This window comes from Cuculus canorus, chromosome 9 (genome assembly GCF_017976375.1).
Source record: "Cuculus canorus isolate bCucCan1 chromosome 9, bCucCan1.pri, whole genome shotgun sequence".
Taxonomy (NCBI): domain Eukaryota; kingdom Metazoa; phylum Chordata; class Aves; order Cuculiformes; family Cuculidae; genus Cuculus; species Cuculus canorus.
In genome coordinates, this window is record NC_071409.1 from 25,872,783 (window position 1) to 25,887,160 (window position 14,378).

A 14,378-nucleotide genomic window follows, 5' to 3' on the forward strand; every position below is an offset into this window, starting at 1 on the left:
GGATTTCATCCAAATTCTAAAGGTTAAGTTGTCAATAGAACTCAAAGAGTGTTTTGTTTCCATTTGTATAACTCGTTTAATGTTTTTTAAGTCCCCAGCGTACACTAACAATGGAATCAGTCAGTTCCAGGGAAGCTTAGCAGGACATTCTTAAAGTCCTCTTCACAGCGGCAAATAATGCTGAAACGAACTCAGGAAAAGAGCAACTCTTTTCACTGAAGAAGTTATTTTAATTAGTACTTAGCATAGGATAATAAATATTCAAATACTTCGTTAATGTTCCAGCTTCCAGATTAGAAGCGATGATGAACATGCAGGAGAACAAAGTCCGTGGTTCAAGCAGTTTAATAATTACATCGTGTCTCCTCGTTAAAGCTTCATGAAACTTTCATGAAACATTATTGGCATCTGAAAAAGCAAGTGTTGTGAATTTTATGAGCAAAACTTGCAGGCTGAAATTGTGCAGACAGTCATTGGAAGCTGCTACAGGAGTGAGCAGCTGAACTATTGAACGTTAGTTATCAATGTCTGCGTGCTCAAAGGAGAAGGGATTGAGAGAGCGGTGTTTGTATGTGCTTGTGTGCTTTTAGTGATACAGTGAAAGATGAATTATTCTTTCCCACTGTTGAAGTAATCGGTATAAATGCAATCCATAGTATGCAGCTTGAAGCTCTTCAGCCTCGCAGATCTGTTCTCTTCATAGAATCCTAAAGTAGTTTGGGTTGGAAGGGAACTTAAAGCCCACCCAGTTCCACCCCCTGCCATGGGCAGGGACACCTCCCACTGGATCAGGGGCTCCGAGCCCCATCCAACCTGGCCTGGAACACCTCCAGGGATGGGGCAGCCACCACTGCTCTGGGCACCCTGGGCCAGGGCCTCCCCACCCTCACAGTGAAGAGATTCCTCCTTATGTCCAGTCTAAATCTGCTCCTCTCCAGTTTATGCCCATTCCCCCAAGTCCTGTCACCACGAGCCTTTGTGAACAGCCCCTCTCCAGCTTTCTTGTAGCCCCTTCAGGTACTGGAAGGTCGTTCTAAGGTCTCCTCGGAACCTTCTCTTCATGCTGGACAATGCCATATACCCTGTGTGCGTGATCATTTGCGAAGTGCTACTAATATTAAGGCTTTGAATGAGTCAAACTCTTTGCTTTCCTGATTAACAGTGAGTAATGTCAGCAGATAATTAAAATGCTGGTTAGAAAATAATATGTCACAGCTGTTCTGGCTGCCTCCCACCAGTTGTTTCCCAGCTATCCATGGCCCCGGAGCACTCTGCGGCAGCTGAGGATGGCTGGGCTGGCTCGGGAGTGCCGGGGAGCGCTTGGAGAGCACCCTAAGAATGGTCAAATGGCTTCTTCTGCAGAGAGAGAAGTTGTACAATTTGTGAGACCAAGAACCTATTAAAATGTGTTCATTGATAGCCATTTTTGTTATAAAGTGAAAATATCAGTGCACGATTCCATTAATCTTTCCCATTCTTCAGGAACCGCTATACTACAACTGAATGTGGAGCACTCTGAGCCCGGCTATCTTGCAGTTTAAGCTGTCCTGGCTGCGGGGTTCTGCCGAAAGCAGTGGTCAGCCCCTGCTCTCATCTTCCCAAATCTTTTTCTCCGTTTTTTTATTCAACTAACAGCTGTGGAGCTGCAGGGTCCGTCAGTTCAATGTGTTCATCTTGCTGAAATGATCAGCAAGGTTTGTTTCCGTAGGCTTCGCAGCTTGACCAAGGTGTTCACTTGTTGTCCCTTGCTACCACAAGGCTCTTGGGGCTGGCACAAAGGAAGAGGCAAGAGCGTGCCGTGCCTGGTAGGCTACTCCTTCCAGCAGTGCTGTGGCTGAGAAACCACGGGCACGTTCTGTTAGCTGAGCGTAAGCTACCTGCTTCTGTTTTTTTAATGCAATCTACCAGGATTGAATTGTGACCTTAAGCCACCTCATGAATTGTTTGTGATTTAGAACCACAGAACGATAGAACCGACTTTAAACCTGTGTTTTGTTTTATCTCCAGCAGCACAAGTGTCTCATGGTCTGCCCCAGAGGCTCGTTAACATCAAGAAGCATCAGTGTGTTAGTCAGATTTCCTATGCTAAATAGCAGGGAACAGACTGCAACTGTCTGTTTCCTACTTCAAAGTATTGTCCCATGAAAGGACAATCTTATCCGTTGTCAGGATTGCCGCCAGAGTGCCATGTGCCATAGACCAGTGCCAGACAAACTCTCTGTGCCTGTAGCCAAGTGGACGCTCTGACTTGTCCTTACTTGGTTCTTGTGTGGTGCCATCGTCGTGTTTTCTTACAAGAAGTTATTATTTCTCACATATCTTCTTAGAGGAGATGGAACCATCTAAAAAGAAATGTACATTCCCGGTGTGTCTGAGAAAGAAGGTAACGCCATTCTGCTTTAACTACTTGGGAGAGCACCAGACCTTTTCAGCTTTTCTTAGGATGATGTTGGAAAATGTCAGGCTAATGGAGTATACTTGTCCTGTAGATAGAATGAATTGTTACTGTGGTTGATACAGGTGATAAAGTTGCGAGAGAAGGATGTGATAAATGTTGTCTCTGCAGAACACTACAAATATTTTTGTGAATTACTGTGTCGTGACTAATGATGTCACAATGCACAACCATGAGAGGACCGAAAGAAGCTGTTCCAGTGCCTCACCGCTCTCAGAGTAAAAACTTTCTTCCTGATATCCAATCTAAATATCTGCTTTTTCAGCTTAAAACCGTTCCTCCTCATCCTATCGCTGCACTCCTTGATACTGTTGAATATTTGAATTAGACTGAAGTTTTAAAATACATTTAATTTAGAAAATATTCGTAAGAAGTTCACTTTTGATTTTTTTTTATTTCACCAAAATGGGGTTTTGTGCATTCGAGAGAACATACAAACACACTTCTCTTTAGCAATTGACTGTTGTGTGCAGAGGTTGGTCCTTTTGGGTGGGCAGCGAGCGCCTAAAGATCTGAAGGGCGTAAGTATCCTGACCAGGGCCCAGCTTGTCTTGAAAACAACACATCGGAATAGGAACATGAATAGTAGAGGTTCCTTCTATCTCTGCCATAAGTCACCTTATTGGATTATAGAAGACAGCTGCTGAAAAAATCGGTAAGAGGACTTGGTGCTCAGGAATGTGGTTTTGTGATGGATAGGTACAGTTGGACTTGATGATCTCAGAGGTCTTTTCCAACCTGGTCATTCTATGATTCTAAGGAACTCTTGCGTCCGAATAGCTGTTGAGGGGGAAGTTGTGTGCAGGTCTCTGCTGAAGGCTTTATCTCTGGAAAGCGTGATGTTTTACTTAGCCCAACATGAGGGTCCACAAAACAATGTATGAGGAGTTCCTACATTGACCAATCGCTCCAACTTTTGTACCACCCTTTGAGTCGTGCTAAACCGATCCAATATGCTAATCATTATTTTGATTAGGTCTATTTTAAATCTGGATCACTTTGCTTCTTCGAGCAGCCTAAGCCGGTTGTACTGGCTGAACCGAGGAGGTGGCAGAAGATGGGGAGGAGCAAGGTGCAGAACTTGACTGTGAGGTTGTTCGGTTCCCTGCGGTGCACCATAAATCACGTTGTGGCTATACACTCCATTGAACCTTTCATGTTTTGAAGAGCTGCATGCATAGTGCCCTTGTGGGTTCTGCCCATGCACAAATGAAGGCATTCATGAAAATGAATGTGAGTTTTTCTTTGCTATTTCCACTCTTTGTCTTCAGGCTTGGCTGGGGCCGTTCTGCACTGGTGGTCATGGTGAAGCCAGGCTGCTCGTGTGGGTCCTCGCCACTCGAGAGTCCTGGGCGAGCTGGCTTATGATAATAAAGCTTGTTTTCATCAGGAGGAGCTGGAGGACCACAATCACTCGCTCCTGCTCAGGAGAGAACCCCCTTGCCCTGTGAGCGGGAGCCCTACATGAGAGCCTGGCTGAGCCCACCAGCAGGGCAGGAGGGGGAAGCTCCTCCTGGGGTTACTGGGAGCGTCTGTGGCTTGTGTCAACGGATTGTTTTCTGCTGGTATGGTTTAAAGTAAGCTTCTAAGGCACTAAAAGCTTACACGCAGTTTCTCTTTTGCTGCTCGATCCTGCAGGGCAATGGTTACTGAAACCCTGCGTGGCTTGGCTCTGGCTGTATTTACCAGAAATTGCACTGCAGGATTGCGAGCAAGCTCACACAATAGACTGGGATGTTATGGCCCCAGGGTAGTTTTCTTAAATTTTAAAAACTTTCCATCTGTATAAAAGTGTATCTGCCACATCCTGCGGTGTCACAGCACCGCGAGTGGACTCTGACTTCGGACAAGCTTCCTTTCCGTCCCTTTTTATTGTTTACAAGGAACAGAGAGGGCCAGAGAAGAGTTGGGCAATGACTTGGCTCTGCTTGCAGAGATGTGAACAGATTTCCCAATGTTCAGCAGTGGTGGTGTAGCCGGAAGCGATGACTGGACGTTCTCCAGCGCAGCGTGAGCCGTGGCCCTGTTTGGAGCAGTTAATGAGTCAGAACATGAGGCTGTTCATGCTGATGAGTCATCCGCTTCCCCCTTGCCCCGCAGCAGCCGTACTTTGATGTGGCTCAGTCCAAAATCCACTCTCCCAGTCCCTGTGACAAAGCCCTGATAACGGATCCCGTACAAGTACTGCGATGTAGCCAAACTCTAAGTTTGTGTTATTTCAGGTGAGAGCGTGCTTACAGAATAATGTATTTCAAATAATTTCTTCTCCTCGAGTCCCTTTAAACCTTTCTGGATTAATAGATCTGAATTTCTGAACACTAGGGAAAAAAAATGTAGTCTGAAAATAGAACCCACTGAGATGCATTTGTTGTTGGAGTTAGTACAAGCAGAAAGAGAATTAGCGTTACTTCATGCTGCTGCTTGCTATTTAAACTAACTGAGCTGTCTTGGCAAGGCTGGGGTGGAAGTCAGGGATTAGAGCCCAGCAGTTAAAAAATTCAGCACAGGGCAGGAGCTCAGATCCTGAAGAACACGGCCATGGCCACGTGGGAAGCAGACAGCCAGACAGGAAGGCTTTAACAAAAGCCTCAGGTACAACAAGTGGAACAGAACCAAAAAGTCCCAGTAAAATACTGCGTTGTTTAGAGAAAAGTGTTGCTTTAATTGTTTTCTGATGAAGAGCTGCCACTAGGATGCGATTTACCACTTACTGAGCTTGTGCATCACAGGCAGCCTTGGGCACGAATGCTGTGATTTGGGCAGCTCGGGACCGGCATTTATAAGAGCACGTTGTGTGTCATGTTTGACCGATACTGGATGTATCTCATTTCAGATGTAAATATTTAACTTTCTCTGGTTTCAGTGGGAACGGTATTAGCCCTCAGCTAAGCACTCTTCAAAATCTTATTGTCAAAACTACTTGTTTGCCTACGAAGAAGCCCCATTAGTTCAGTCTGTGATGCAGAAATAGGAGTGAAAATGATTGTCTCGTTTCCTACCCTGCTTACTTGTGAATGAAGCCCTTGTTGAGAAACCGCTTGCTCTGATACTGAGATTTATAGTAAGAAATGCAAAGATTGCGTCTGAAAAACCTGGGAGTGAGAATTTGAAGATGGATTTTGGGGCTACCTTGTTATGTGTTTGAATATTCCTCAAATAAGAATCTTATAAAAACATGTCTTACAGGTTCATTACATTTCTACGTAGCAGTTTTCTCTACTTCATAGTGCAGCTTCAATATTGTATGAAGTGGGTAAAACTAGCACACAAGTCAGCGCCTTAGGGGACACTGTGACCAAAGGCTAAACTCAGTGATACCACCTTAGAGGTCCTGAAAGTTAAATGCTTTGGATTTGTCCAGTACCAGTGTGGAGCTTGGATGCTGGGAGAACTGGGAATGTTACTGTAGTGCAGTTCAGCAACGAAGGCAGGATTTCTAGCCATTGTTATTTGCCTTTGCCTGAAGCTTTGTTTTCTGTCTCATTGTTGTAGGCTCTATGATGTATGCCAAGAAAAAAATCCTTCTGGGATTAGTAGTTCTGGAAATAATGGAACAAGGAACAGATGGACTGATACAATCCCAGATAAGGATATTTAGGGGTTCTCTCCATAGTGTTTTTCTTTCTTGTGTACAGATACACGTTTCAGAGCTGAGTAAGTGGACTTCACTACAATGAACCCTCACACCTCTGAGTCAGATGGGTTTTTCCGGGGCCGAAATAAACAGCGGTAAAGGGTGTGGTGTTGCAATCAGAAATGCTGCTTTTCCACGCTCAGGCTCTGAATGCTTTCTCCTTCCCTTATGCAACCGTACAGCCAGCTGGATGAGAGTCCAACAGAAAAGGAATCGGCAAAAGAGAAAAGAATAAGACATTGGTGTTAGCCATGAGGGTTTGCTTAGCCTGATCTGGGGGACGGCGTGACCGTGGGATCCCTACTGTCAGCCTGAGAAAAGGGATGAGAATGCTTGGCCGGGGACGCAGGACTTCCCTCTTGGCAGGAGCGTGGACATGGGTTGTCCTCAGCCAATTAAGAAATCACAGCTCCAGTCTGATTTAGGACAACCATGTCATCCTGTTTAAAACCCCATTGGAATTGACTTTAACGTAACTGCCTTGGAATTGATTTTAACGATGGACATCCTGGATTTCAGGACAGTATTCTGCATTTTGGTGTTTGAAATCCACCTCTAGTGTTTAATGTTTTACCTGTGGGCCTTTAAGAACGAATCATAGAATAGTTAGGGTTGGAAGGGACCTTAAAGATCATCCAGTTCCAACACCCCTCCATTCAGACCTAGAAGTGTTTGGTCTGAATTGGATTTTGTCAGTTCTGACGCCCAGAAGGCCGTAAGAATCTGAAAAAGGCTGATTTCTGTCACTGCTGCCTTTTCTTTCATTCTCCTGTATAAGTAAAAAGATACTGGGCCAAAATCTGTTATCCCAGTATAAATCCAATACATCCCAAGTGGAACAAACCGGTACCTGTTTCTGCAGAAGTTTAACATAACCTTTTAAACACCCGTGTAGAAATAAAGGAGGGGATTTACACAAACAGTGTAAATCAGGGCAGGGGGGAGAGAGAAACCAAGCCCTCTATTTTAGAATCTTGGTGCTGATTTTAGGGAGTTGTTGAGTTTTCAATTCTACTGTCTTGTTAAATAACCATTGTCTAATGTTTAACAGCCTTTTCTTTAATAACTGGCTAAAACCAAATCGGTTTAGTGGTCACAGTAATAAATTCTAGGAACAACCAGCTATTACTTGATCTTGCATCATAACATCAATGCCATGTTTGAGGGTTCTGTTCCAGACACTCTGTCTGCATGGTTTTTAATGAGGAAATGTTTCTACACTGCCAGGATGGCACCCAGAAGGGTAAGCGAGGCCACTCGAGGATCCTGGCTACGGCTGCTGAGAAGTTATCATGTTTACACAGAAAATTCCTGTGGTTTGGTTTGTTTTGTTCTCTTTTAAATGCAGTTGGATTCTTTAAGAACAGTTTTCGATTGGGTTTTTTTTTTCGGTTCTCCTCTAGTTAAGAAGCATTGCTGAGTCGTCATTGCCCTGTTTCTCACCTGTGTAATTAATGTAGCGATTGTTTTCTCTATAGAAAGGATAACAGAGATTTTGAACAAAAGCAGAATTGGTTTTCAGCTTTAGTTCCGTGACTGGTTGCTCTGCATAGCAATCTGCAGAACATTTCTGTCTTCCCTCATGAGAACTTTTATGCGAGAAGGGGCTTTATGCGTTTAATAAAACGTGACGGAATGTTTTTAATTGGCAACTCTTGGTTCAAGCGAAAAAAGAGAAAATCTGCAAGGTAATAACAACACATCCTAAAAGGATTTTAACTTAGGGAATGCTTCCTGGTTTATTGATTCTAGATTTTGTGTTTCCTCATGTTTTGTGCTGACTTAGTGCGGACTGCCTGGGGTTAATGCTGGCTGCCTCCCTGTGTTGATCACTAAGGAACTAAGGACTTCAGGAAAAGCAAATGACAGAGCTCTTCCTCATAATCCTTCGTAGGCAGGACGTTTTAGGTGGGCATACTTTAGAAAAACAAGAAAGGCATGGAGAAATGTCTCATGGTACAATGAGGAAAAAAGCTGCTTTATAGCCCTGCAGCTCATGTCATCCTAATTTGGTGATCAGAAACCAAGTGTTACATCAAATATGTTTCTAAAAGAGTAACTATTGCTTGGCTCTCTGGCTCCTGAAGTATATTGAGGATGATATTAGTGTAGTACTGTTGGGTTTTTTTTTCGGAATTGTTAATTAGACAAGATTTTTTTCTGAGCTGATGATAGTTTCCTGTCAGCTCTATGTAAATGGTATTGCTGAAGAGTATTTTAATGATTTGTCTTACCTAAACCCTACACGATTTAATTTTTCTTACAGTATCAATAAAGTAAACCAAATGATCCAGTATTAAATGTGCAAGACAAAATCATTCATAGTTACTGTAATAGACTGCCAGCTGCAACCAAGCGTTCCTGCTGCTGTGCTCTCTCCTAAATATCTGCAATGCTGTGAATCTGTGCAAAATTAAAGGGTAAGATCTGCTTTCTATTGGCACCTGTAGCAAAACTCCTGGTGAATTCAGCATTTCAGGATCAAGGCCTGAATGAGAAATTCCGTAGTTTGATCAATGTCTGCTTTCACTACTTCCCGACCTGTTTTGCAAAGAATAACAGATTTTTTTTTCCTCACTTTTTTTAAGCTGCATTTTGCATGAAGTAATAAAAGCGTTGAGATATTTAGCTATAGCATATTTTCAGTTAAAACCAAATACCTTTCGGAATTTACATGTAACTAAACATTGAATGCAAAAAAAGAAGGTAACAAGGAAGAAGCACTGCAAGAGCCGGTGTGCGCTGGGGTGGTTTGCAAGCTTCGGTTTTGTACCAGTTCCTGGTAATCTGAGTTTCTTGGGCAGGTTTCTTGATTCCATTTTCCCCAGCAGATAAAGGCCCTTCTTGAATACATCCCTGAACATGGTATTTCAGAACCTCTCATAGACTACGTGACCTGTAAAGGTCCCTTCCAACCCAAAGCATCCTACGATTCTGTGATTCTAAGTTGCCTGTTGAAGGCTAGAAAAGCCGAGCTCTTTGCTGAGTCTGTGACAGTCCCCTTACTCATCAGGAAGGTGGTGGAGGAACAAAATGCAAGTGTTTTTAAGTCAACACTGGCTGTCTTTGGGCTACCGAATAGAATAGAACAGAAATTTCAGTTGGAAGAGGCAAACAACGATTATCCGATCTGACTGCACGACCGCTTCGGGGCTGACCCAACATTAAAGCTTGATTTGAAGGGCATTGTCCAAATGCCTCTTAGACCCTGGCGGGCAATATCATAATAGAATTCAACAATTGTTCAAGTGAAAGTAATTATTCAACAGTAGTGTGTAAAAAGTTAGAAAGCAGGGTCTGTACGTCAAAAGAAAAAATAAAGGACTAGATGTTCCTGCCTGTTGCAGGGGGTTGGAACTGGATGATCTTTAGGTCCCTTCCAACTCAAACTATCCTATGATTCTGTGATAGATCATTTCAAATGGATCAGAGTGAGATGAGAAGGGTAGAAAAAAGTGGGGTAAGAAAAACAAATAGGAGTTTAATGACATTATGCCTAACCATGTATATAATATACTTGGATAGTTTGTGTTAAGCTTGTGTTTTATCTTTTCTTTCTCAGTCACATAGAAAAGATTACAACATGGCAAGATCCTCGAAAGACTATGAACCCGCTGCTGAATCACATGAGCCACCACCCTGCAGCTACTTCCACACCAGTGCCCCAGAGGTCCATGGCTATGTCTCAGCCAAATCTCGGTGAGTACCTACCGGGTGTCATCTCTGTGGTGAGAATACACAAGAGGGAGGGCAGCTTCTTTAATTGCTTTGCTTACCAGAGTAATTTTTGCCTCTACAAATGTAGCTCTGATTCTGCTGTCAGGCCTGACAGTATGTTCTCCACTTTGTTTCCTTATTTTTCCCTCTGTAGAGTTGGCGGCAGTTGAATTTGTACCGCTTGAGGTGAAGCTCTAACATCTCATGCGTTTTATTTTAGAGCCTTTTTGAAAAATTTTTGATGTAAAATGTGAAAATAAAGCTGTGGAAACTGAAAATTTTAAAGAAAATATGTAAATTGAAGAACACCTTTTCACATATAGTTGAGAATTACAAATAATCCCTGGTGTTTCACTTCTGCAGCTTTAACTTTTCTGCCGTGCAAGAAAATGTGGATCAGAGAGGTCAACTTACAGGCTCAAGATCACAAAACTATGTCAAATAGGTAGTCATAAAAACACAGACCAGATTGTTTTGACGAGCTGGTCTTGTAATTTTACGATTTTTCATTTGCAGCGTGGTTCATCACAGCCATCTTTTCACAGACCAAGAAAGTGGTAAACACTTGGCTGCCAGTGGTCACCACCAGCAGAAATGCAATAGACATTTGCTTTTGTCTTAATGTTATAATAAACACCTAGGCTGTCCCCTGAGGTAACTTCAGTTCATTCTTCTGCCTTTCTCTCAACAACTGTCCTGCTTGAATAGAACCGTAGAATCACCAGGTTGGAAAAGACCTCTGAGGTCATCGAGTCCAACCATACCTATCTGCCACTAAACCATATCCTTAAGTACCTCATCCACCCATCTTTTAAACCCCTCCAGGGATGGTGACTCCACCACCTCCGTGAGCAGCCTCTGCCAGTGCCCGATGACCCTTTTGATGAAAAATTTTTTCCTCGCGTCCAATCTGAACCTCCCCTGATGCAGCTTGAGGCCATTCCCTTTGTCCCATCACCTGTCACTTGGTAGGAGAGGCCGGCTCCCACCAGTCTACAACCTCCTTTTAGTAGAAGCTGTTGGTTATGTTGTGTGATGTAGCCAGTTGTATCGTGAGAGCAGATATCTGAAGAAGAAACTCAAAATGCAGCAGGTTAGGGTGTGCTGCAGTGTGGCAGGCTACATGGGAAAATGGACAATTGCTCTGCACTTGCTACGTCAAACCACAGCTGCGCTGAGGTCAGGCTGTTTATAGCAGTTCAGAAATGGCCAAGAGGTAAGAATAGGACACTGGGGTTTTTTGTTCATACCAACTCCTCAGCTTATGTTGACATCTGTTACAGTCTCTCTAATTAAAAACAGAGGAGGAACCATAAATCAGATCGCTGACAGCAAGCTTTTTCGCCGAGCTTGTGAGTGGAAGTGAGTCAAAGCCAAATCCTGTACTAAAATATTCCTATACTGAATTTGAGAGGAGGGTCTTTCTCAGGATACAAAAGATTAGAAATAAAAGCATACACCTAATTAAGAGTTTCTTCATGAAGGGGCTTTGCGTGTCCAGCAGGGTCATTTCCACAGACCTCAAAATCTGTCACATCAAATACAGACTGTATTTCATTCAGTAACCTTCATGTTTATAGATAAGGTTCCACTTTTTTGATAAGTATTTAGGACAGTGCTTAGCTTAGTGGTTTCAGTGTGTACTTAGTGCATCAGTGACCGCGTTTCCTAAACATCAGAAAACAAGAAAGTAAAGAAGTAGTATGTAAAAATTTCCAGTGTTCCTATTTATTTAATCAAGAAAATATTTTGTCAGTATATTTTGTCACTTCCAGTACCTGAAGGGGATACAAGAAAGCTGGAGAGGGGCAGATTTAGACTGGACATAAGGAGGAATTTCTTCGTGATGAGAGCGGTGAGGCCCCGGAGCAGGTTTCCCAGGGAAGCTGTGGCTGCCCCATCCCTGGAGGGGTTCCAGGCCAGGTTGGATGGGCCTTGGGCAGCCTGAGCCACTGGGAGGTGTCCCTGCCCATGGCAGGGGGTGGGACTGGATGGGCTTTAAGGTCCCTTCCAACCCAAAATATTATGTGATTCTATATTTTGGTGAACGTTTTCTCATTCTGGTGGCTTTTGAAAGGCTTGCTGTGACACTGGGTGCAAACAAATCTGCGTGCACAGCTGAGCACTGCACTAATAAACTCAGTGTCACAGCCCCTGGTTTTCCATTTCACCTGTTTGAATGCACCAAGTGTGACAGTTTAAATATGCGTGAGTGCAGTTCCCGGTACTAAAGTAGAATGTCTCTGTTTTGACATGACCTTGGCCAAAAGGAAGGGCCTTTCTACTCTTTTGTGATGCTAACAGTGTTACTGCTAAACCTGCTTTCCTGGGTCTGCTCAGACTCTAAAGTGAGCAATTTGTTGGTCTGGCAGTCAGACCTCAAAGCCAGAAGATACCGTGCCAACATCTTACAGACATCAGAGGAGAAATGGAAACTGGATCCCAAGTTAAGCCACACTTCTGGCCATAATTCTGTAACATTTTAACGAATGAAGTCTATGTGTCTGCCTTTTGCTTTAGTGTTTTTGGTACTGTAGGAATTAAAAGAAGTTTTTCTTTTGAAGATGTGCCACTTAAAAGAACAGGATTTAAGTATTCCAGGTCTGCATACTGGTCTGCACTTTCAATTACTAACACATGTGTTTTCCTTGCTTTGCTTCATCACAAGAGACGGAAAATATGGTCTGTTCTGTACAGCTTGTAGCTTTGCTCTATAAACTCCTTTCCGCAATATTTGCTGAGAAGCGTGCAAAGGTACTTAAAAACATTCTGTCAAAAGCACAGCGCGACTACGTGATATCAAATCATCCTATGCTTGAGACACAGAGAAGCATACAGTGCGAGTTGACTGCAGTTAGTAGACGTGCCTGAAAAAATACGCTGTATTTTTCTACCCTTTTCCTTACTGTGGTGTTTTGTTGTCTGTGTATGAGCCACACATACTAGTTTCAGTATAACTTAGTTTTCTCACTAACAAAGCATTACTTTTTAAATGCTCTGTAACAAAGGCATCTGAAGGTATTTCTTCTTTTGATGCACCTTGTTAAATTGAGGGAAAAATAACCCATGCTAGGCAGGGTTGTACCCTTATTTTCACACCACCACTGAATTCAGTGAAGTTTCATGAATGAAAAGAGAAATTTGTCCCAGAGAGTAGAAGCGTGTTGTTGCAGGTTAGCGTATCTTCAGACTTGTTCAGACTGTTTCTTCTAAATGTTTTACCTTTGTTGTTCTTCTAAGACAAGTTTGTAGATGGGTATACTAAGGAAAGGACAACATTAACAGGAGTCTTTTAGCTATATTTGCTAATCTTTTGCCCAGAGCAGTGGTGGCTGCCCCATCCCTGGAGGGGTTCCAGGCCAGGTTGGATGGGGCTTGGAGCCCCTGATCCAGTGGGAGGTGTCCCTGCCCATGGCAGGGGTGGAACTGGATGGGCTTTAAGGTCCCTTCCAACCCAAATCATTCTATGATTCTATGCAATTAGATCCTGATAAAAGTTTCTTTTACAACAATTTTGAGTTAAATGCTGCTTACTTTGTAGTGTTTCTCTACTTTACATTATGCAACTCTCAAAACCATTGTTACTTTCATCCTGCTTCCTTCAAACTGTTATAAAGAGGTTTCTTTTGTGATTGTACTCTTCATCCAGTTGGTGCGCACAATCTGGTCTTCATTTAAATGTTTTTTCAAGTTTAAGAGTAACCCTCAGACAGTATTAATGTTTTCTATATAAATTAACTGGAATTTTTGTGTGTGAGTTCCTTAACTGTGTTTCAGAACGCCTCTGAAACACCCTTGGGCAAAGGGGCATATGTTGCGGTACAGTTGATTGTAGAATTTAGGCCTTAGAGCAAAGACCAGTTGCAGCCTGCGAGGCAGTTATTCCGGGTCTTGGGTGAGTGACTAAGCCGTGTGCTAAGCCATGCCCAGAGTTTGGTGGTTTGAGGATTCGGGGCACTCTGCCACTTTGTAAAATACCTTTGAGTTTATTTGGGCACGGACAGGGGCTTTCAATTTCTTTTAACTGGAGACTATGGTTAAAGTGTGTGTTTGGTCTCACTAAACAGACCGTAACCAGCCAGGTTGGATGTCCCTGGTGCTCCCTAGCGCCTGGCTACCTCTGCCGCCTTTGCCTCTCTTCCCTGTGGACAGTCCGGCATCAGCAGTAACGGAAACGCATACCTGGTTCCACCACTTTGCATTCTCTGGTTCTGCTACACAAGAGAACTTGTGTGACTCCTCAGACTGGGATTGATGGGTGGAAAGGCTTTTAAAAGCTGCAGTTGTGTGAGCTTGCTGTCAGGGAAGAGGTGACTGTGAGGATGGGGAGGCCCTGGCCCAGGTTGCCCAGAGCAGTGGTGGCTGCCCCATCCCTGGAGGGGTTCCAGGCCAGGTTGGATGGGGCTTGGAGCCCCTGGTCCAGTGGGAGGTGTCCCTGCCCATGGCAGGGGTGGGACTGGATGGGCTTTAAGGTCCCTTCCAACTCAAACCATTCTATGATTGTACGATTTGATGAAGTGCTGAGGGACATGTTTTAGGGAGTGTTAGGAATGGTTGGACTCGATGATCCAA

General features: G+C 43.6%; 1 protein-coding gene across 1 annotated transcript in view; it reads left to right on the plus strand.

Annotated features, from left to right (window-relative positions):
- The window catches only part of WWTR1 (WW domain containing transcription regulator 1), a 51,849-nt gene that overhangs the window by 15,745 nt on the left and 21,726 nt on the right, over window positions 1-14,378 (plus strand). Inside the window, exon 2 of the mRNA XM_054074376.1 lies at window positions 9,652-9,788. Coding sequence (XP_053930351.1) covers window positions 9,652-9,788 — 137 coding nt within the window. The remainder of the gene's footprint in view (window positions 1-9,651; window positions 9,789-14,378) is intronic.